The sequence below is a fragment of the Mesocricetus auratus genome, unplaced genomic scaffold, assembly GCF_017639785.1.
Source record: "Mesocricetus auratus isolate SY011 unplaced genomic scaffold, BCM_Maur_2.0 Super-Scaffold_100007, whole genome shotgun sequence".
Taxonomy (NCBI): Eukaryota; Metazoa; Chordata; class Mammalia; order Rodentia; family Cricetidae; genus Mesocricetus; species Mesocricetus auratus.
In genome coordinates this window covers 81491535-81516207 of record NW_024429191.1, presented here as the reverse complement: position 1 = coordinate 81516207, position 24673 = coordinate 81491535, and the positions used below count along the sequence as shown (strand labels likewise).

At 45.4% G+C, this 24673-nt stretch overlaps 1 protein-coding gene across 1 annotated transcript; it reads right to left on the bottom strand.

The window, feature by feature from the left end:
* Nucleotides 1-6608: 6608 nt before the first annotated feature.
* Nucleotides 6609-24061, bottom strand: LOC101830505 (ADP-ribosylation factor 2). The gene is made up of 5 exons (XM_005070054.4): nt 23908-24061; nt 21723-21889; nt 16168-16278; nt 10111-10235; nt 6609-8383 (listed from the first exon to the last, which is right to left on the bottom strand). Exons 2-5 carry the CDS (start codon nt 21868-21870, stop codon nt 8222-8224), a joined length of 546 nt encoding a protein of 181 aa, XP_005070111.1. The 5' UTR covers nt 21871-21889; nt 23908-24061; the 3' UTR covers nt 6609-8221.
* Nucleotides 24062-24673: the final 612 nt, after the last annotated feature.

Genomic DNA, 24673 nt, shown 5'->3' with positions numbered 1-24673 from the left:
TGCCTATGCCATAGTGGACACATGAAGATTGACTAGAGGACAACGCCAGGGGTGAGTTCTCTCTTTCTACCATGTGGATCCCAGGAGTCCAACTTGGGTTCTAAGCCTTGGTAGAAAGCATCTTCACCCTCTGAGCTATCTTGCTGACTTCTGATAAACCTTCTCAGGATTCCTAGTGAACAAGATGAAGACTGAGACTTAAACTGTGTTTAGCCAAATTGAACAGGGCTGAGCATGCATGTGTAACCCACCATAAAGCACATTACAGATGTTTGATATGTATGTTCCACGGATGAACCCAGCTGGGAAAAGCTTCTGTGGCACTCCCCATTCTCATTCAATGTGAAAAAGATGGCTTGTGTGTCATGATCTTAATTTGCAGAGGGCAAAACTTGGAGGATGAACTGGCTCATTCTATGGAGAATCCCAAGATTGGCAAAGCAGCCAAAAGGTTAGGAAGATGGGTAGAAACTCAAATGAAATGGAACAAATTCAAGCCATTCATTTGGTCCCTAAGAGCAACTACACAGGTAGAGAAGTGGGCAGAGGGCGGGGCCTCACTCCATGGACGATAAGTTCAGTGCATTTTGATGTTATGAAGTCGCTGCTGAAACACAGCTACAACCTTCAGCTAGAGGCGGAGGGAACAGGAAGGGCAAGCTTGCACACACTGAGTGCTTCCTGTAAGCACCGTCTCACTGTGTCTGTGGTGTAGTTTTGATCCAAAGGATGCCCAGAGCTGGGGACGTGACTCAGTTGGTAGAGTACCTACTTAGCATTCCTGAGTCCTGGATTCAAGACCCAGGACCACATGAAACTGAGGCACAATGGCCTCTGCCTGTGATCTCAGCACTCAGAAGATAGAGGCAGAAAGATCAGAAGTTACAAATCAGTCGGGAGATGGCTCAGAGGTTTAGAGCACTAGCTGCTCCTCCAGAGGTCCTGAGTTCAATTCCCAGCAATGAGATCTGATCTCCCTTCTGTCGTGCAGGCGTACATGCAAGCAGTACACGGTACATAATAAACAAGCTAATTTTAAAAAGTTAAATGTCATCCTCAGCCATATATCAATTAGAGTCCAGCCTGGGCTATATGAAATTCTATCTCCTACCCACCCCCCAAAAAAATTCCTAGGCCAGTATGGTGGCACATACCTGTAATCCCAGCCCTTGGGAGACCAAGACAGACAGATCTGGGTTTGGAGTGCAGCCTGGAATATGTAGTAATAGACTTTCTAAAGCCAACAACACAAAGCATGTCTATTGCATTGAAAGGGGGAAAGGTCTGTTTTACATAGATTAAGTCAGTGCAAATATGGTGTGCAGAGTCGTAAGACTGGGGACAATATTAGAAGGGACAAACTATGGGCCGGGCGGTGGTGGTGCATGCCTTTAATCCCAGCACTCGGGAGGCAGAGGCAGGTGGATCTCTGTGAGTTTGAGACCGGGCTGGACCGATAGCCTCCAAAACAATACAGAGAAACCCTGTCTCGTAAAAACCAAAAAAAAAAAAAAAAAGGGACAAACTATGCTGTGGAGGAGACTGATGGGTTTTTAAGTCTTTTTTGTTTGTTTTGTGGGGGCAGAGTCTCCCTGTATATTCCTGGCTAGAACTTGCTTTATAGACCAGGCTGACCTCAATCTGAAGTCATAGGCCACCACACCATTGGGTGTCCACACTTTTGAAACCCCCCTCACAGGAGAAGGGAAATCAAGATAGGTTCCATTGGAATGGGGCCATAGTCCTGGCCATGATGGACTTGAGCATCCCCTCAGAAGCCCTGTCCTTCCGATATATTAGAAGGACAGGTGAATGATATATTAATGTCTGGAACAACAGGAATTCAAGGGTAGGAGAGATGTGTCCTGGCTGACTCTGTCCTAAAGTAGATTAGGGGAAGGGTGTGTTCAGTGAAGGGAAGGTGAGATCAAAAGACTGGAAACAACTGTCATACAGAAGATTAAAGAAAATATAATTACATGTAATGGGTGAAAGTTGATTGGATCCTAGTTTGGGGAGAGAAAATCCATTATTAAAAACAGCGGGAGACAACTGGAAAGTAGATGACATTAGAAATGACAAAGGATTTTCTTAAGTATGATAGTGAACTTGTAGTCTTCCATCCACCCTCCCTCCCTGCCTCCCTCCCTGCCTCCCTCCCTGCCTCTCTCCCTGCCTCCCTCCCTCCCTCCCTCCACACCGCACCTCCATGCAACCCAGGCTTGCTTCAGCTTCCTGACATTGGTCTTGGGTGTCTTTTTTTCTTTAAAAACTTATTGTACTTCTATTTACGTGTATGATGTGGTGAGTGCACATCGAGTGCAGTGTCTATGACATCCAGAAGAGGGCGCCAGATCCCCTGGAGCTGGAATTACTGGCACTTGTGAGCCACCTGCTGTGGGTGTTAGAAAAGCCCTGTGTACACTGTGGAGCCATCTCTCCAGCCCCTTGATTTTCTGTTTCTGATAAAGAAGGCTTGGATCCTTGCTGATGTTCTCAGGGACAAGGGTTCACATCGTCTGTGTTTTGTTTTGATTTTTGAGACAGGGTTTCCTTGTGTAGCTTTGGAGCCTATCCTGGCACTTGCTATATAGACCAGGCTGGCTCTGAACTGCCTCTGCCTCCCGAGTGCTGGGATTAAAGGCAGCTTGCACCGCACCCGGCCCAAATGTGTTATTTTTAAAGAAATCAGCAAAAGAAAACCAAAAATAGGGGTTTACAGAAGAAATGTGGGCTGAGTGGGCAGAAGTATTTAGACAAAGACTTTCTACACACTTTTAACTTCCATGTTTGAAATCTTTCTAATGAAAGGTGTTGGGAAAGCCAGGCACTTGCTTGTAATCAATCCCCGCACTGGGGAGGTGGAACAAGGAGAAACATGAGTCAAGAGGGAAGTCTGGGCTGCACAGGAAAATTGCGCGGGGGGGCGGGGGTGCGAAAGGAGGCACTGGTGAACAAGTACACCCTGCGCATCGAAGGTGCACACTAGCACTGTGGACGCCAGGCTTTGCGGCCTCACCTCTGCCTGCCAGGGGTGAGCAGGGCCCTCCAACTGCTGTTTTCCAAGCTGCGGCTCATTATCAGGTGTGGCTGCTTGAGGCCCTCATTGCTCTATTAGTTTAGTGGCGAGCTCCCCTCCCCCAAAATTACAGTGGGAGACAGTGCGCTTTAGTACGATCCTCACAGTAACTCGGGTGAAGTCCCAGGTTCCCAGAAGCAGATATTTTTATTTATGTTTTGGTTTTTTGAGACAGGGTTTCTTTGTGTAGTCCTGGATGTCCTGGAACTTTTTCTATAAACCAGGCTGGCCTTGAACTCATAGAGATCCTCCTGCCTCCCCTCCCATGTGCTGGATTAAAGATGTGCACCACCACCACCCGGCATATAGATAAGTATTTTTACCCATGACCACACAGTTGGCCTGTGATGGAGCAAGGATCTAAATCCAGTGTCTTGACTCCCATATCCAAGCCCCTGCATCTTAATAATGTTGAGAAGGCCCAGCAAGCAGAAAACCGGCATCTAGAACTCTCATACTGTGAAAACCCTGAGTTTCTGTCTGGGGTAAAAAGACTTGAGAGAAGGCAATGACTGTCAACTCTGAAACGTGCTGTAGGACAACAGAAGGGCTTATTTACTCACAGCATAACAGGTATTAGTGATGGCATTCACCTGATTTGAGTGTGTCAGCCCTGAAGTTCCCCAGCACTAAGATTAGAGCAGGGGCCTGGCTCCGCTCTGAAATGCTCACTCTCCTCATAACTATGGCCAACTCAGAACAAATTCTTGTTCCACTACAGGTTCCCTCATCCCTGTGGGGTTCATGACTGCACATTTCATACTTTACTGAGGTGTAACTTCCATACCATACAACTCACCTATTGTTACGTCTTACCAAAGTTCTGGTTGTATAACTATTAGCTCGGCCACGTTTCTGAATGTTTGTTTTCCCTCTGCCTCCTTCTCCTCTCCCTGCCGGCCTCTGGGGCCAGGTGCGTGGTCTTCTCTGGATTCTATAGCAGCAGTGAGAACTCGGAAGAGCTTGGGTCCCAGTGTCACCGACGGTGTCCAGGTGGCTCCAGCAAATCCCACTAACTCCCTCCTCCTTCATTTCTTTACATTGTGTGTGTGTGTGTGTGTAAGTGGGCACAGGTATGCCATGGCACACATGTGAAAATCAGGATAACCTGCAGGAGATGCCTTTGTCCTTCCACTACATAAGGGTTCCAGGAGTGGAGCTCAGGTTCGGTCTTGCCTTCCAGCGCTCTTCCCGGGTCATTTCCCCAGCCCCTTTTCTTTCTTTTTTGAGAAAAGCTCTCACGATGTAGCCCAGGTGGTCTGGAACTCTCAGCAGCCCACATGCTTCTGCCTCCCTCTCCCCCCATTGCTTTATCTTTTTATAATTGAGTTTCTCCCTTTGTAGTGCAGATACTGCTCATGTGCCCAGCTGGGGAAGAGGATGTATCTGGGGAAGCCATGGAGCTCGGGCAGCCCTTGAGGCTCCTGATGGCTTTATTACTGCCTCAGTGCTCTCTGCTCTGATGCCTACTTAGCCTTCCTCTTCCAGCCCTTACTGCCTGCAAGGGGAGATGGAGTCCCCTCTACCTGGGAACCCCATAGCTAGCTCATTCTGGCAGGGCTGTTAGAGAAACTGGGGTGAAGCAGCAGCACCACCTGGTGGCGATGAGTAAAAGTAAGCTATACACAAGGAGATGTGCAGAGTACACCTTTGTAAGTCTAAGCCTGTGTCCCAGACAATCCTTCTAGATAAGGGTCCCATGCCACACATTAAAGACGACAAGGGGTATAAATGAAACAAACAAACTAAAAGCCATAAAATCTCACAGCATGATGTTCCACCAATTCTCTAGAGACTTCAACAGTGAGCTAAGGATATGGAAGATTGGGGGTTGGGAAGTGGGGAGCCTTGTAACTGCTGAAAGATCTACATTGTCTTCTCTTTTACATAAAAAGTATGTGTTTGGGTGTTTTGTTTGCAGGTATATCTGTGTACCTTGTGTGTACTTAGTACCCTTCGAGACCAGAAAAAGGTATTGGATCCCTCAGGACTGGAATCACAGACAGTTGTGAGTTGTCATGTGGGTACCTGGGAATCAAACCCAAGTCCCCTGGAAAAGCAACCAGTGCTCTAATCTGCTGAGCCATCTCTCCAGCCCTAACACTGTCTTTCCTACAGAAAAGACTTTTCAGGCTGGAGAGATGGTTCAATGGTTAAAAGCACTGGTTACTTTTCCAGAGGACCCAGGTTCGATTCTCAGCACCCACATGGTGGCTCCCAACTATGTGTAGCTCCAGTTCCGGGAGATCAGACGCCCTCTTATGGCCTCTAAAGACATCAAGCACACATACAGTACACAGACATAACACCCAAACTTGTAAAATAAAATTTTAAAAAGAAGCCCTTCAAATCTCAGTATGGATGCCTGCATCCGTGAGTATACGAATCACCATTGAACTGGATACTCCAAAGCCTCTTCAGGCCTGTCACCAGGGCTTCCATGTACTGCAGGACAATGTCTACCTGAAGCCTGCCAAGGACTTCAGTTTGTCACTTTGATCACATGAGAAACCTACTTTGAAACATACCACATACTCTTCCTGTCCACACCAAGCATGATGCTTAACAGATGACATGCTCTGCAATGCACTGGTGACTTACAGGCCCAACCACCCATGACATCCCACATTCTGACAGTCACAAAGACTGTGCCCCTTGTAGGCCCTCAGACTCTTTCTAGAACAGGAGGGCAGTGAGGGTCAGCTGGTGCATGGCAGAGCTCTGTGTTCTCTGTCCCAGTCCAAGCTAACAGATGACCACAGCCCCCTCACACCTGATATCTTGTTGCAGTGGCACCTCTGCCCTTCCTAGGGCAGTAAAGTTCATGGTCACTTGCAGCCTCAGTGCTCCTAAAACATCTTGCAGCTTCCCAGACAGAGTGGGAAAGAAGACGGGGCAGATGCCAAGGGACAAGGGACTTCTTCTGGTGCTCATGGAAATCATCTAAAACTGGCAGTGGCATATTCTGAACATACTGACTTACTGAATTGTACAATAAAAATAAAAATCTGCTTTCTTTAGGAACATCCGGACCAGCCTTGCTGCACCGAGCATGCTAAAAAGGACAGAGCTCTCTGCAGCACTGGCAAAGGCAAGGCAGCTAAAGCAACTCCCCCAAGCTATTAGCAGTGCTGTCCAGTTGGGGACAGTGCTGCTGTCCTTGGCTGGACACCATGATATCTACAGAAAGAGCAGAGCAAAGTATTAACGGCATGTGTCCTTTAGTCCCCGCCCCTCTGAGGTCAGGACTGGAATCTCAGGCTGACAAACAGGCTGAGACACACCAAGGCTAACAGTGAGCGGCTGGAGAGCAAGGCGAGCTGGATGCAAAAGTGGTGTTCAAAGACCAGGCCTCTGCTCGGAGCCACAGAGTGAAGGCCTCTGCTTGCATGTTACTGATGTCTCGGCTCCAAAGCCACACGAGACACATGGTGTGGAAGTGCCAATGAGGAGGCCGGCAGGGGTCTGAGGACGGGGCAGCGCCTCCTGGTGTGTCCTGAGAGCTTTAGAGGAAAGAAACTTGACTCAGTTCAGACATCCAGGAGTACATGACCATGTCTCCTCCTTCCCAAGTAAGTTCTTTATTGTCTAACCAATCACCACATTTACTGCAGCCTAGCACCAGGCCAGGCACACTAAGCATAATTACAAAGGGCAAGAAACTCCCTGCCCAAGGGAGGTGTACAATTTCAACATTTCTCAGGAATTTATCTGTGGTTAAAAATCACATCTGGATGTAGTTGCCAGTATTGCAATGAACATTCTTTAAGATGATTTTTAGAGAAAATCATCACAGCCCACATTTACAATGGCATGGATCTTTTTTTCCTAGTATAACTTCTGTTACCAATGAACAAGGCTTATCATGTTCCTTGAAATTCAGCTTGTATTCCCCTTCCTAAAATAGGAATCAAGATTTTTTTGAAAGGGGTTTTAAAAGGTTAAGCAGAAGGGCTTGGGTACAAATGTGGCCAGGAGTCGTGTGGCTAGAGGGCTTGGGCTGAACCCAGCTCCTCTCTGGACCTTCCTATCTATCGCTATCTGCAGGGCAACACAGCACACATTTCCAAACAGCTCTTCAGACACTACTGCCATTGAGGAGGAGTCCATGCACCAGAGCCGTCTAGGTAAAAGATGCTACGCAGAGCAAAGTTTAGCACCAACCCAGGGAGTAGCAAGGGTCACTGGGAACTTCGTCCCCTACATTAACTTCATGACTTTCTCACAAACTCTCAGAACTCACAGGTGTGCAGTTCTGCAAACAGATACGAACCAAAAGCCTACAGTAGACTAGGACAACTGGACACAGTGACGACCCCACCCAGGAGCAGCTGTCTGCTTCGTGTGAAGACCATTCAGCACAGAGCAGGGAAGTGGGAGCAGCAGCCTCGAGGGCCTGAGACAGTGATGCCAGAACACAAGAGCCACCCCACCTCACTTCCTCCAGAAAACCTGCTCTCCGTGTGGCTTGGCGGAAGAGTCCTGGCCTCCTGTTGGGCCACCGGCCCACAGGGTCTCCATCTGGCAAGTAAGGGACAGGTTGGAAACTTCTCTAGTGTTACAGTCTGATACTCTAATGACAAAGGTCACCGATTCCTTTGACTAAAACAAGCTAAACAAGTCAGTCTGAACTAACAGAACTTGGAGGAAGCATCCCCCTGAGCCTCTTCAACCTGTGGTAACCACAAATCTCTCTCTTCTTGAGGATCGTTTTAAAGCACTGCAAGTGAGTTGCTAGCTTTGGCACGGTGGGAAAGAATGATAGTTCCTGCCTTGCTTTTTACAAAAGGACCCTGAAACCCCACAGGATTCCGGGTGTGTGGAGATGCCAGACCCAGGATTGCAACAATGGGACCTGTCGGGCTCCAGCTCTCTTTTCCAGCCTGGAGAAGCTCTAGCTATGTCACCCAGGGGGCTCAGCAAAATGACCACCAAAGCTAGTGAAATGGAAGGTAGCACTCAAAATGTAACACTGGTTTCTTAAAATGGAATACGGTTCTCGTATAGCACGTATAAGGCACGGTGTGAGAAAGCTGCCCCCACTCCCAGCTGCACAGCCCCACGGGCTCCTCACACGCTCACATGCACACAGGGACGGCCAGCTGGCTTTGCCACAATGCACGGGGAATGGGTTGCTTCTGATCACTTCTGGTTTTTGAGCTGGTTGGAAAGCCAGTCCAGACCTTCGTAAAGCCCATCTCCACTGGTGGCACAGGTAGCCTGAATGTACCAGTTTCTCTGGCGAAGGGAATGTAAGCCGAGTTTGTCTGTGATTTCTGCTGCATTCATGGCATTAGGAAGATCCTTAAAGAAAACAAGCAAACAGTTTACCAACCTCTATCCATGCGATACAACCAGACTCTCTTCTAAAACCTACCCTGACCCACCATCCCTCTTTCAGTTGCTCAGGCCCAAAATCTGCACTTTTTCGTTTTCAGTCCACACAACAGAAAACCCCAATGGCCTTATCATCAGAATTTATTCAGAAGCTGACCACCTGTCCCAGCCTCTCTGCCACCACCCAGATCTGATCCCACCACAGTTCCTCACCTGGATAATAGAAACAACTTCTTCAAGCTCATTCTGCTTCCGTGTTTGCTCCTAACCCCTAGTCTCAGATGCCATCCTCCTACTAAAACCACACCAAAGTGCTCCTTCTTCCAGAGAAGAGCCAAAGCTGCCAGAATGGCCTGCCAGGCTTTGGGGCCTCTAACTGGCTTACTTCATCTTTTTATCATAGCATCCTTATGTGTGAGCATTTGATAAAAGTTATTTGCTCTGTGTATTAATTATACAGCATGTCTCTTTTAACTAGAATGTATAGTAGAATCTTTCTCTTTTCTTTGGGTTACCCCACACAGTAAACTAACGATATTGGCACCAAAGGAAGACCTAGAAGTACTGATATGGTAAAGTGTAAATACATGCTAAATGAAAACACAGGAACAAAACTAATTGATACATAATTGCTTACACAGGCATAGGACGTCTTACCTCTGGAAAGACATATAAAAAAAATGACTATTTCATCTGATAATCAAAGCTACAGGAATGGAAGGTAGCAATCCGAATGGAACACTGGCTTTTTGTACAACCTGTGTAAGTCACAGTGTGAGAAAACTGCCCCTACTACCAGTCACCGTCCCAAGGGCTCCTCACAGGCTCACACGCACACAGCAAAGATGGTCACTTGGCATTCTAAACCGCTTTTCAAATTTCTACCCTGAACATATTCTGTTTTTATCATTAAAAACAAAGTCATTTTTTCTTGCTTAAACCTGTTACGTGCAGTAGTGAAGCCGCCTGGCATCCTACCGGTAACAGGAGAGTGACTCATAATCCATCCTCCATAGGAAGTCATGTTTATAGAAAATCTGCTGGGTCTGAGTGACACAACTGCACACTGTGGTTACAGTGCAGTCTCGCTGCATGAGGAGAGTAGAAAGGAGAAGCACCGCCCTGTGAACAGGTCGCCTCCCAGAGCCCAGCTCCACCTCTCGTTGGCATTCGGCTCTGCTCGTATCCAGGGGTCAGGTGTTCTGCACCAGCCTTCCTCCCACATTTCATGGCCTTTCCTCCCCAACGACAGGCCCAAGGACCCAATCTTCCCGTGTCCGCCCCTCACTCTGCTTCCGGGACCTGTGGCTCCCTTCCCTCCTGGCTCAGATATAAGTCTCATGGCCAGCACTTCCCAGTCAGCTGTACTGCCTCCACAACACTTACTAACAGACATATTCAAAAATCTTTATTCCCTGCCTCTCCTCCCACTACAGAGTAAACACAAATGCAGGGTCTTTTCTGTCTTATTCATTGTAAGGACCCAATACTTGCAGCAAAGCCTGGAACTTAGCAGATGTTCCATTAGTATTTATGGAGTGACTATAAGACATTATAAAAAGGAGATGGAGGAGAGGCTATGGTTAGGACTGATGAGGATGAGGCAGATATCTAATTTATATATCTATATAGTTAAATGAGCCATCTGGCAGTAAATTTCAGTCTCAGCGTTTAGAAAGCTAACAACTGCATACCTGTTTGTTTACAAACACCAGTAAAACTGCATCTCTGAGCTCATCTTCTGCTAACATTCTGGTTAGTTCTTCCCGGGCCTCATTGACCCGTTCTCTGTCATTACTGTCAACCACGAAAATCAGACCTGAAAAGAAATCCCAAGCATGTTAGTAACATGAACCTGGAGAGAGCAGCTGTTTATACTTCCACACAGCTGCACCCTGCTCACAGCAAGGCTTCACTGAAGGCAGGCAACAGGAAGAAGACCGTGCAGGCTTGTGATCCCAACACTCTGAGGGGCTACGGCAGAAAGAAATACCACACACAGGGTGAAGGTCAGACTGAGTTGTTAGTACACAATGCTGCCCCCATTATTCTTCTTAGAAAGTCTACATGATCTCCAAAGTTAGGAAGCTCATTATACATTCATCTCCCCTATCTTGTTCAGAAGTGTCACAACCCCTTACCAGACTAACCAGAAGGCATAAAGAAAAGTGAGGCTTAGTTATTAGTCACTACATTTCCACCTCAGAGGGAAAGAGAATTTTGGAAGATCATGGTTTATACACTAAATAGTGTTTGAGGATGGCTCCCTGGAGCCTGCCCTGAAGGCCAAGAGGAGCAGCTGTGCTGTCTTGGGGATGGTCAGGGAAGCAGGAGTAAGGGCTTTGAGGGAGCAGCGGACTGAAGGAAGGACAGTTAACAAGGGGCAAAAGGGGGGAATTATTTGTCCTCTCACACATATCCAAGAGGAATCTAAAAGCTATAAAACCCTCAACATTGTAGGCCACATCTGTAAGAATGTGAAGAGGTTCTTATGGACACCTATGGTAAAGAATCTGGTTGCTCCGAATTTTCAGAATGGCAGAGGAGTCTTTGACGGTGGGGGTCCACCCCTGCTAGTTTATACTAATAAGGTTGCCTCTGGGGAGGGAGGTAGCTCCATTTCCTCCTTAATGAAGTCCCAATGAAAAGTGTTCACAAGCACTCACATAAACTTCCCTGGTGGCAGCACTGTTTACTGTCTCACATCTGCGCACTAGGAAAAATCAGGTGCCACTTTCTGAATTTGGGGGCAGTGGACAACAGCTGGCAGGTACCTTCTCGGGTGTTTCCCGCTGACTGCTGCATTTATATCCTTTTGGTGCAAAAAAAAAACCTGTAGTTTTAAGTATAGCTCTGCCCTGAGTTCTGTGATTCACCCCTGCAAGCTATCAAACCTGCCAGTGGGGTGAAAACTGCCAAACTAACAATGCAGCAAGAAGTAAGAGTGGCTGGGGACCCCAATCCTGCTCAGCCAATGACAGAAGTGAGATCTTCTACAGGGTCGTGTCCTTAAACTGTGCCGTGCAGCCCAGCTCTGGGCAGTGGGTGTCGGAGCCTTAACACTCCCACTACATCAGCAGAGAAAGCCCAGGAGGCGAGAAAATCTGGGCAGGCTGAAGGAGGCACCACCTCAGGCTACCACATCACACCTAAGGGAATGGCAGAACCTGCACAGATGGACCACACTGCTGGAGGAAACAGTAAGGCAGGGAGACTGTGCAGGGGTGAGCACAGGCTGGGGAAGAGCTGTCAGTATTCCACCGCACAGTAACAGTAGCAAGTTGGTGTCTGGCTGAAAGCAAGGCCTTTGAGACGAAAATGTGAAACAGCTGCCAAAAGAACTTCCTTGATCCTAGATTGAACTACCAGTAGTAACAGCTACTCCATTTCTGGGGTGTGGGCGATAACAAGCTGATTCTTCTGGGCATCAATTAGATTATCCTGGAATATTACACTACCAGTGTTGGACCCTAACACTCTTAAGTCACAGGCACACTGGAGGTCTCAATGAGCTAGCAGACAAGGTATCAGACACTGGTCAGGTGATGTAAGCAGGGAAACTCCTGGAAGACAGCACTTGGAGAGACTGACAGCTGTCTTCAGACCTCAGAAGGGCCATGGCATTGAGTCAGGGTGCTTTGGACAGCTCAATGAAGAGACAGAAAACGAGCAGGAAGAAGTCATGGAAGTCCCCAGGACACAGGCAGAAGGACTACAGAAGAAGTGAGCCACTTGAGGACATTACCAGAGGTGCCTATGCCCAGCTTAAGCAGATTTCACAGGGACCCTGAAGGAGGAGAGACTCTGGTACAGAAAAGGAAGTAGGGTCAGATGACACTGAGATTTCACAACAGTCCGAGGGAGAAACCAGGCCTCTGTGTGTCTCAGGCCCTCCAGCAGCCTACCCAGCAGACAAGCGCTCTCGGGGCTTCTGACGATTTAGAGTCTTCACTTGAGTCAAAGCTGTACCTAGTACATCATCAGGTTAAAAGGGGGAAACACTCAAGCCCCCACTCACAGAGGTTTGTGTGCTACCATCAGAATGCCTATACTTGTAAGAGAAAAGACACATTGATTCAAGAAGAGTTTGTAAGGAGCTCTATAACCACGAGTTCCAGGCAAGCCTGACCAAATACAACACTGTGTGGTAGAGCACTTTCCTGGTATATGCAAGGTTCTAGGTTTGATCTCAGCCTTGTCCCTTACCCTGCAAAAAAATGAGGAAGGTAGGGGGAATATATGCATTGCATTTATTATATTATCTACACTTGTAGAAAAAGTATGTGTAGACACAAAAAAATTAAGGTGGATGCATGTAGGAGGTAAACTGAGAAATAAAACTTTTTTCTTTGTATTTCTCTCTTTTTTTTTGATACAGATATACTGTCATTCAATAATTAAATGAACCAAGCTAAATGTAGTGGCTCACAATCTTAGGCCCAGAACTTGGGAGGCAGAGGCAGGTGTATCTCTGAGTTCAAGGCCAGGTCTACAGAGCAGGCTCCAGGACTGCCAGGGATACACAGAGAAACCCTGTCTCAACCTGCGCCCCCCAAAAAGAACCCACAAATCAAGGATAAAAATCCACAACAGAACTAATGAGCTATTTTATGTACACTACAGTTATCAGGAAATCAGACAGTTTAAATTCTAGTCTACACAGGCAAACCCACACAGAGCTGGGAGAGACTAGGACCTCCTGATACTGGAAAAGCGTTCTAGCCCTGAGCTCTGAGCTACATCCTCAGGCTTTTTTTTATTTTTTATTTTGAAACATCTCACAAGGTTGACAAGGCTGGTCTTGAATTTATTCTGCAGCCCAGGTAGACCCTGAATTTGCGATCCTCCCTTGGCATTCTGAGTAGGTCGGATTTCAGGCTTGTACCACCAGGCCCAGCTTTTGATGTCTTAATAGAGAATTACAAACATTCATTAAGGTCTGTCATACTCAACAGACTGATGAAGAAAATTTAAATTAAAAGACAGCCTGACCTTTGGGAAGTTGGCAGACAAAACAGGGGCTGCATCCAAGAGTCCTCACAGATGAGGCATGTGGCCCAACCAGAGACGGCAAAGTCCATTCTTCACACAGTCCTACTTGCTATTTCATGAAGAGCCAAACTACCACCCGTCACTCCCAGAACACAGCTACTTCCTCCATCAAAGCAATGGTTACGAAAATTCTATAAAATTAGGCTTGTTGCAAACAGAAGACTGAAGATGAAATGCACCTCAGCTTGATGCTTAAATGTGAAAACTGAATAGGGCAGACAAGAAGTGCGGTCAGAGAATGCTGTCCATCTGGCTTCTAAGTGCTGCTGCCTCTCAGCCACACAACTGAGCACTTCACAAAATTATTCTCATTTTAACCCCGGGATTTGGGCAGTAGGCATTATCCTCTTTCTAAGATGAGGGGATGGAGGCAGAAGAAATCACCTAACTTTCCTGAGGTTTCTTAGCAGCTGCGGTTCAACTGTTGAAGTTTATTACAGATGAGAAGGTGCAAAGTGGCCAGGTTGCCAAGCACCAGTCCAAGATAAATACACACTCCAGTGAGCATCAAAAAATGTGTCCTATTTGCAATGCATTAAATCACAATGTCAAAGTCTACACTTCACTATGGAAGTGATGTGGTTTCTCTGAAAACAAGGACTCAAGTATGTTTCCTGACTTCCTTGTACTAGAATGTATTTCAGGAAATTCCTTATTTAAAAGAGTTTCAGCTGACAAATACAGAAAGAGTGACTCAATGTCCTTGCTTATCATGCATAAGGCCCTGGGTTCAACTCCAACAACACAAAGAAAAAATAATAAAAAGCAAAAACAAAAAAATCAGGCAGGGCCCTCTTATAAGGAATAACATGATTTAAAGAAACTACCATTTTGCATCTCCTAACAAAACAACAAGAGTACTCAACATCCTTCAATGTACACTAGGATTATGTGGTAAAAGGTTGATAGGAGTTTCATTTGGGGAAATTAGGCTGATATCATGTGAGCCCACTTAGCATCAAAGTATGAAAAACCAGTGGCTGCCGGGAGCTCAAGGCAGGAGAGAGTGTTTAATGAGTGCTGGATTTCAGTTGTACAAGATGAGAAAGCTTTGAAGATAGGCAACGTTATGATTGTACATTATGAATGTATTTAATACCAATGACCTGTAACTTAAAAGTAGTTTACATGGGTCTAGAGGCTCAGTGGCAGATGCTTACTTAGCATGCTTGAGGCCCTTGCTTGATCTATCAGCAGAAACAAAACAGGACAAAACTGGCTAATTCAGCTGGGGAGGCTGCAGTGGGAAGACCCTGAGTTTTAAGTGATTCTGGACTACATGTCTTTATCACCCTCCCACCAAAGAAGTGTGTGTGTGTGTGTGTGTGTTTATATGTGTGTGTGTGTGTATACCCACATACACATACAATATGACAACAGCAACAGAATACAAGTACAAAACAACTACAAAAAACCTTTCACACAATCATTCTGCTCATAGGCAAATCAAAATAACTGAAATAAGGACTATGCTGGACCCAGTGCCACACGCCTTAATTGCAGCACTGAGGAGGCAGAGAAAGGAAGATCTCCAATTTTGTTCACAGCAGCACTGTTCACAAGAGCAAAAAGGTGGAAGCAACCTCCCTGCCCATCAATAAATGAACAAGCCAGGGCCAGGCAGTTGTGGCACAGGCCTTTAATCCCAACACTCGGGAAACAAAGGCAGGTGAAACTCTGTTAGTTCAAGGCCAGCCTAATCTACAAAGCAAGTTTCAGGACAACCAGGGCCATACAGAAAAAGCCTGACTCAAAAAACAAACAAAACAAAATACAAGTGAAGGCTAACAACATCTTAAGTTTGAAGCCATCCTGAATTACATAATTATGTCTCAAAAGAAGAAAAACTTTTTTAAAAAACATCTTATTTTGAGGGAAGATATTCTAAAATCTACAAGTTGAGAAAATAATTACAAATACAGTTACGTATCAAGTGCAACAGCTAAAAGATACTGTTAAGATACAAAAAGATAACTAATCTGGGGATTTGGTCCTAAAGACTGGCAAATGTTAAAGTCTTTACTATTAAACACACGGAAAAAAACTTTATCAGCTTTAGAATCTTCAAAAGCGAATATATTCTAAGTAGACTCCAAAGTGAGTAATCTGTAGATGCCATACAATAAGGAGTCTACATAGGAACCAGGGTGTGAAAACCATGTGAACAGTCTGTTTCAACTGGCAAGACCCAGTAAGGCACCATTTACTAAAAATACAGTCCTGGGAACAGGAGTGGATTAGAACTACTTCCCAGAGCTCACTGATAAGGAAACAAGGTGTAGGATGTCCATGCCTGCTCATAAACACCTGGAGCAGGAGGGCCAGCGGGGAAGCACTGTGGCCACACAGAATGGCAGGATTTGGGGTTCCAGCCATCCCTGTTAATCTCTTTCCCTATGGATGTGATTTTAAGATATTCTCGGGAGATTTAAAGGAGTTGACTAAATTAAAATTCTTCAAACACTGGCACTTTATCTAAGAGGAAACATCCCTCAATTAACTGAAAGATGAAACCCATTAGACTATTTCCCAATATTTCTGCGTTAAAAAGAGGTAAAACTCAAGTGCTTTTACTGGTATATATCTAGGAACAATGTCACAGACACTTCCCCAGTCAGAATGGCTGGAAACCCAGTTCCAGCAGGCATCACAAGTTCTCATCTTCAGACCCATTCAGTACACACACTTCCGATCTTTACCTTGAGTATTCTGGAAGTAATGTCGCCACAAAGGTCTGATTTTGTCCTGGCCACCAACATCCCAGACTGTGAAGCTGATATTTTTATATTCTACAGTTTCCACATTGAAACCTAAGTAGGGAAGTTAGAAAAACTTTCATTATGATTTTCACTGGTTCAACAACTCAAAATAACTTCAATTAACATTTGGATAGTACTGTTAATTTATAAAGCAGCTTGTAAACCAAAGAGTTATAGATCACAAAGAGAAAGTTCTCACTCTGTCATTCATTGTGCCTGGTGTCTCAAAACCTGTCTACTCTGACCACCTACTACTGCCCACCACCATCTAATCAGCAGCCTCTCAGCTTTGCTTCCTCTAACAGAAGACCTTCCAGGAACTTTCGAACAAAGAGAAGCCACCACGGAAGTGATTTCCACTTCCCACCACACGGTGTAAGAGTGTACTTACTTCTTCACCACACTATTCTCCCTCCATCTTACAACACTGAGTATGTAATGCCAACTTCCTCCACCTATGTGCTGGATTCAACCTACCCAGACTCAGGTAGAGGACTTCTACTCAGTTAGAAGACTGGTACACATCACTAATCTCTCCTCTACCTGAGTCACATCTCAAAAACTAAATCTAAGCTGGGTGTGGTAGCACATCCTGTAGTCCCAGCACTCCAGACAGAGGAAGGCAGATCAGGAGTTCAAGGTGATCCTCAGCTACCTAAAAAGTACAACAGCAGCTTGGGCAATGCCCGTTGAAACCCTATGTAAACCTGTTAACTGCACATCTTTACCGTCTATGACTTTCTATTTGTTCTTCTCCATTCAAATAAATTTCTGAAAATGAGTAATGAATTCGTTCTAATACCTGAATAAAGTTCAAACAAATATAACAGGAAGTGGTGCAACGAAAGACACCTCTGAATAACAATTTAGTATATGATAAGGCATTTCACATTAGCATGGAAAAATTATTCAGTAAACATTGTAGTACAACTCTTCATTCTTGAAAGTCCAATAGCTAGCCAATGGTCACATTATCCACTCTTCCAAAAATTTTAGTTATGCTTATTTAATGTGCATAAATATTTTGTTGGCATGTATATATGTGTATCACCATTGCATCTGGTACTCAAGGAGGATAGAAAAGGGTATTGAATCTCCAATTAGAAATGGTTGTGAGCCATCATTTAGGTACTAGGAACTGAACCAGGAACTTCTGAGTCATCTCTTAGTCCCTCAATTGGTTTTTGTTGTTATTGTTTGTTTTGTTTTGTTTTTTCAAGACAAGGTTTCTCTGTGTAGCTCTGGCTGTCCTGGAACTCACCCTGTAGACCAGGGTGGCCCTGAACTCTGCCTCCCAAATGCACCACTACCACCTGGCTGTTGTTTTGCTTTGTTGTCTTGAAGTGATATGGCAATGCCACCTTCATCCAACATGTGTTTCTTCAACAGTCAGGACTTTTTTTTTTTTTCTTTTTGGTATGAGTACACTCTGTCTACATTTATATCTGCATACCAGAAGAGGGCATCAGATCCCATTATAGATGGTTGTGAGCCACCATGTGGTTGTTGGGAATTGAACTCAGGACCTCTGGAAGAGCAGCCAGTGCTCTTAACCGCTGAGTCATCTCGCCAGCCCCCCCTCAATTGTTTTTTTAATGAAAAATATAAACCTTGTAAAGTTAGTAGGAAAAAATAGCAGCAAATATTTTTATTTGTATAAAGATACCATAAAACTCAGAAAGAAAAAACCCATAAATTTGGTTGTCTAATCATTTAAAATTTTATTAACATAACAAAAAACAAGGTTGAAAGTCAAATTTATCAAATGGAAAATAAGTGCCTGGCAAGAGTTGTTCATGATCTAGTTTGTCACTCTTCAAGTTAGTAAAACAGTAAACAACACAATAAAAAACAACTGAACATTAAAAATAAAAGATAAAATAAAAAAAACCAAATCAAAGAGCAAAGGAAGACATTTTGATTTATTCACTGACAACAAAAACCTTAATGGATGTCAGATTTCTACTTTTCTCTGCTGGTGACACAACTCTATTTGGAGAACAGTCTGATACACTGTATATACACATCAAATATTAACTTTTCATGGGAAGACTTCTTTCAGAGTATACTGCAAGCAAATGAAATACATGTTCGCAAATATGTAAGATAGGGCTGGAGAGATGCTCAGTGGTTACAGCACTGGCTGCTCTTCCAGAGGGCCTGAGCTTAAAGCCCAGTATCCATGTAGTGGCTCACAACTGCCTGTAACTCCAGTTCCAAGTGATCGGATGCACTCTTCTGGCCTCCAAAAGCACCAGGTATACATACAAGCAGTGTACAGATATAAATGTGGCAAAACACCCACATACATAAAATGGAAAATAAAAATAAATGTTTTTTAAAAGTGAAAGCTATTTACAAAAAACAAACAAGTGAGCCTGGCATGGTGGCACAGGACTGAAATTTTAGCACTTGAAAGGATGAAGCAGGAAAATGGCTACCAGTTTAAGGTCACCTACATAGCAAGACTGTGTCTTAAAAAGATTAAAACAGGACTGGAGAGATGGCTCAGAGGTTAAGAGCACTGACTTGTTCTTCCAGGGGACCTGAGTTCAATTTCCAGCAACCACAAGGTGGCTTACAACAATCTATAATGAGATCTGGCGCCCTTTTCTGGCATGCAGATATGAATGCAGACAGAATACTATATACATAATAAATTAATAAATCTTTTTAAAAATTCTTTTAAAAAGATTAAAACAACAACAACAAACAAACAAAACTAAGGGCTGGAGAAGTAAAGTACTTGTTTTGTAAGTGTGAGGGCCTAAATCCAATTCTCAGACTTAGGGTGGGGTGGGGTGGGGGTGGAGTGGGGTGGAGTGGACTGGGCTAGAGGATTTGTAATCCCAGAACTGGAGAGACAGAGACAGGAGGGTCCCTGGGGCTTACTGGACAACCATCCTGACCTGATCAGGAGAGTTCCATCTCACTGAGAGATTCTGTCTCAAAATCGGAGGTGGGGTGAGGGCTGGGGTAGATGTGGATAATGACAGAAGAATAATACCCAAGGCCATACTCTGGCCTTGACATTCTGAAATGCATGCATGGGCACACTCACACACACACACAGAGAACTACAAATAACCCAACCACCTATCAATGCATATTAGTTTAAAATACAGCCATATAATGGAATACTAAGCCAGTTATTAAAAACATCCTGCTGCTGTCCCTTTCAATCTAGTGAAGGCCAGCTCGTTCTTCTGATCTCAATTTAAAGTTAAGTCTCTAGGGCACCTCTTCTTTGGTGGCTCTGGCTCCTCTTTAGCTCATTTACCTAGTGAGGCAGCAGGCCAGACTGCTCTCTTTCTAGGTGGTCTTTCATCCCCAGAAGCACTGGCTCTTTTCTTTAACTGATGGTGGCAACTTTCAGTGGCAGTGTTGTGTCACCAGCCAAAGCATGTCATGTGGCCAAGTTCAGCACCATGAAGAAAGAGGCGCAAGAGCAAAGGCATTACGGAGCGTGATTCATTGGAGGCCATTAGTTCAACAAATTATTACATCAGTATGCCCTTCATTCACCTAAGATTTATCAGACACCTAACATGGCCAGGCATTTTACCAGACACTGGGGACAGTGAACAAGACACACGTGCTTCCTTCTCATTTACACTGTTGGGAAGAAGACAGTGAACAATCAATAAACCACAGAGGCTTCTAAGGGTTACTTAAGGACTTCAAGATACTCTGGAAACTTAAGAGCAAGAGAAAAGGAAAGGAGCCTCTGAAATAAACTGAGCTCCAAAAAAGTGGGCTGGCAACATTCATTGGGTAAAGGGGAAGGGGCAATGAGAGAAGGCAGGAAAGCATCCACAGGAAAATCAACAGAAAGTTCATCACTGTCGAGAGCAAACCGGGGAAGCAGCACTCCTTATACAAACACACCCACGAAATCTTTCAACAGGACACTAAAAGACTATTCAAAACTTGTATATATTTTTGCATATAAAAATGTATAGAAGCATGTATTTTTGTTGTGTGTGTGTGTCTGTGTGTGTGTGTGTGTGCGCACAAGAGAGAGAGAGTGTGCATGCATGTGCCATGCAGCACATGTGGAGGTCAAAGGGAAACTTTATGGGGTTTCAGGAATCAAACTCAGGTGGTCAGGTGTGGCAGCAAGAGCCTTTCCTGCTGAACTATGTGCTGCCAGCCTATATATTTTTATAACTGGGAAGAGCTGTTTTCATTTTGAACTCAAACATTTTCAAATTGCATATGTGAACATTTTCTATCCATTTACAACTTTCTTCAAATGCTGCAACCTCTGAAGCTAGTGCCTCAGGTGAAAGTTGGCCCTTCTCAGCCACACCAGAAAGACACACACAACAGCCTGGGGATTTGGTTTTGTAGGCAAGTCACAAGGCAAAGATTAAGTTCTGTCAAGACTGCTTTTGCAAATCTCTTAGAGCGCCCATGAAACACAGCACTGGTTCACAGTGTTGAATACTTTCAGCTGGATACCACCTCACGTACGTGTTTTGAGACAGGGCAAAAAGAGCACAAAATCTACCTTTAAACACTTTGAGCACACCTGGTTCAGAGAGATGCTCCCAAGGGAAGCTAGGTAGAACAGAGGCTGAGAAAGCTGGGCTGGTTCCCACCTAAGGCTTGACCTAGGTCCCACTCTAATAGAAAGGGCTGAAGGTAGTGCTTCCTTACCATCTCAAGGGTTACTAACTTTTCCTCTTTGACAAGCAAATAGGGCTAAATTTGCTTAACCTAAATTTGTTTATGACTCCCCATAAGCCAAGGAATGTGTCCGGGATGCTAAGAAGCACTTAGAAATATGTGTGGTTGGGTATGGTGGTACACTTAATAGGATGAGTCAGAATGAGTGTCACAAGTTCCAAGTCAGCCTGGCTATAGTGTAAGAACTTGTCTCAAAAACCAAAATAACACAACAACATCTGGGGCTTCAAATTTATGTTCTTCAAGTAGTCAAGGTTAAAAAAAAAACAAATATTCAATGTAAGGAGCATATCAGAGGCTGGAGTAATGGCTCAGAGGGTAAAGTGCTTGTCGATCAAGAATGAGGACCTGAGTTTGGATCTCCTGCTCACATGTAAAAACCTGATGGACAGTAGTGGTGCATGCTTTTAGTCCCAGAACTCAGGAGGCAGAGGCAGGTGGTTCCGCCTGGTCCACAGAGTGAGTTCCAGGACACCCAGGGCTACATAGAGAAACCCTGTCTCAAATAAACAATAAAAAGAGATGACCTGATGAGACATCTGTAACCAGTGCTTTGGGGGAGAGGGGTGAACAGGAAGACCCTCAAGCATATTGACAGCCAGCCTTGTCAAAATGGCAAGTTCTGGGTTCAGTGAAGAGGCTCTGTCTCAAAACATAAGGTGGAAAGTTATAGAGAAAACACCTGATGTGGACATGCATACACACATACGACACATATGCATGCAAATGAAAAAATTAAAAAGCAACACATCAAATATAACATGCTAAACTATGAACTGGAAAGACCACAGTCATGAACATACCTATGGTAGGGATGGTTGTCACAATCTCTCCCAGCTTCAGTTTGTACAAGATGGTGGTTTTGCCAGCTGCATCCAAGCCCACCATGAGAATCCGCATTTCCTTTTTCCCAAACAGGCTTTTAAACAGTTTTTCAAAAACATTCCCCATTGTAGATGAATGCTATAACCTGAATGAAAAACAAGTTGAACAGTTACTCTTGGAGGTGTGTCCGTGAGTGTGTGTGTGTGTGTGTGTGTGTGTGTGTGTGTGTGTAACACATATAATACATGGCACAATTAGTGTTCCCAGTGAAAGTTAAGTACACCTTGGCCAATAAGGAAAAGTGTGTCTTGTTTTCAAAAGGAGGCTACACTAAGCCATCCTCTGATGTTTTGCCAGAAGACTGTATCCTGAAGCATCCAAATGGGATGGGAGAAGCACAGCCTCAATGACATGTCCTGGTGGTGGCCTTTAGTCATCTTACGCATGGAAGAAACGGCACAACATATAACTATGGCTTCTTCTAGGCCCACCTGAAATAAAAACTTGTGAAGCAAACACCTGTTCTTCACATACGCAGCAAAGTTCATAAGGCAGGTAAAATACAGATATCCCTAGCAAACCATAGTTGCCCTTGGCTGGCAGAAAATACCAATACCCAGGAAGAACTAGGAGGTTTCAGAGTTGAAGATACCAAGCACCGGGGACACACATCAAGCAGGCAGAGCTGAGAGAATATTTTAGCAACCAGCAATGAATGGGGTTGGTCATCTTCTAAAAATTTCTGAAAGATACAAATATGACTGACTACAAAGGGCTGAGAATGTCCATGAATTAAAGACAACTACTGTGACCAGGTCAAGGAAAAGGTAATTAATTAACAGACCAGATCCTCCCTGTGCCTCCTCCAATCATTACTCCCCAAAAGGCAATTATTCTTGTTGATTTCTAACAGCTTAAACACCAATAGTCATATTTTGCAGTAGAATACCTGGCAGGTTATTTGGCAAAGCAATGAGGAGAGATGAGTTTTTGCAGAAAGTTTGTCTTCCTCTTAACAGATCAGTCTATTTGAATGATGTGCTATTTCAAAGACTTAAAAGCAGAACTATGCGCACACCCACTACACTCTGACCAGCAATGACTATTCAAAAAGACATTCTAGGGCTGGGGCTAGAGTCCCAAAACCCAAACAAAATAAATCCCCACAATATCCTTTGTTCCAGAAACTATGGTCTTCCTTTTCAAATTGTTCGCCAAGAAAAGTTTTACTGGTGTGTGTGTGTGTGTGTAGGACAGCCATTCAGCTAGATTCTAGTGACTCAGAGGGGCGAGTGACAGACTCCAGAAGTCCCATCTTGGAAAGTCAACAGTTCCTACAACAGTTTAATATCATGGACTATGGACTACACAGTACTCCATTCTACCACGAGAGACAGCGAACCCATTTCTCCTGTACACATATGAGAGCCAAATGATCAAAGAAAGAATGACTACTTTCCTCATGCACAGGTCTGTCTTGCTCTAACAAACTGCTCAGTACCTTGACGCATTCAAATTTCCGAGATTCCTTTCATGGTTGGGGGGGTGGGGGTGGGTCATGACCAGGAAACTCAAAGGATCATTCATTAGGAGGAAAGGGAGGAACCTCCTGCTTCCAGGCTCCCGGAGGCCCGGTGCCAGATTCTCCTCGTCACCACACAGAGCACTCACGGTTGTCCTGCTCGTTTCCCTACGTTCGTGCCCCCCCCCCCCACTCCGCTCCGATGCCGAGGACGTAAGGTGGGCAAGGGGGCCCTCTGGAATAAGACCCATCAACCCTAGAGCCCTTCTCCAAACGTCCACGGAGGAGAATCATAAGTGACGATGACAGGCAGACAGACCCCAAGGGCACGAGTGACAGCAGTAGCCTCGGTGAGCGCGCGCAGGGACGGGCACGCGCGCCGAGAACCTGGGGCCGGTGAGAGCTCGGTCTGCGCTGGCCATCAGGCCGCTCCTTGGGGACAGCGGACCGCTGTGCCGCAGAGCCCTCCGGGTGTCAGTCCGCTCCGCGCCGCTCGGCCCGACAGAGGCGGGGAACGCAGGGGACCCAGCCCCTTTCCGGACGCCGCCGCCGCCGCCGCTCTCCGGTGTCCTGCCCGCTGACACGCAGGACACCAGCCGGGCCTCGAGCCCAGCCGTCCTCCCCTGCAGCCCGCGACTCACCTGTGTCTGCAGTGATCACCTCCACAAAGCCAGCCCCGAAACCGCTACTCCGCCTCGGCCGCCTTGAAGACCTCGGCTCTCCTCAATAAAATGGCGACTGGTTGGGGGCGGGAACAGCAATCAACCAATCATCCGTCGCCTCCTGGGAGCCCTTAAGCCAATGACCTTGAGGTTGATTGAGTGACGGGAAATCTGACCAATGGAAAGGACAATGAAGGCTGGGCGAGAAGAGGCCCGACCCCCGCGACCTAGGCGACGGCACCAAGCTCTGGAAATACCGGCTTCATCTTCCAATAGGAGCTCACCGCATCCGGGTGAGCCGCGCCCACGTACTCCACCCCAAGGCTACAAGCGACCAATCAGAAAAGCAGAAAGAGTTCCGATTCGCCCCGCCAATCAACTCCGGGAATTCGCAGGGATTGAACTAACCCCCGGGAGCATTCTGACCAACCCAGTGCTGCTATGTGGGCGGGGCAAAGTTGACAGAGATATTTAAGGAAATTTGCTGCGGTTGAGCTAAAAGTAGAAACTAGTTTGGAGCAGAGTTGCTGGTCGGAAATACCCAGATACCAACATCGAAATTAGGCATAAAGATTTCCTATTTAGCATGAAGTTACGCTGCCGCCGTTCTTGTATATAGACTTTCAAGAGTAGGAAGAAATATAGTCACCAGCACCTTCCCGGTATTCCAGAGCTGCAGCGTGGCTTTCTTGACAAATGTTTTAACTTACTAACTCCTCTAAATAATACCAACCTATTTAGTTAA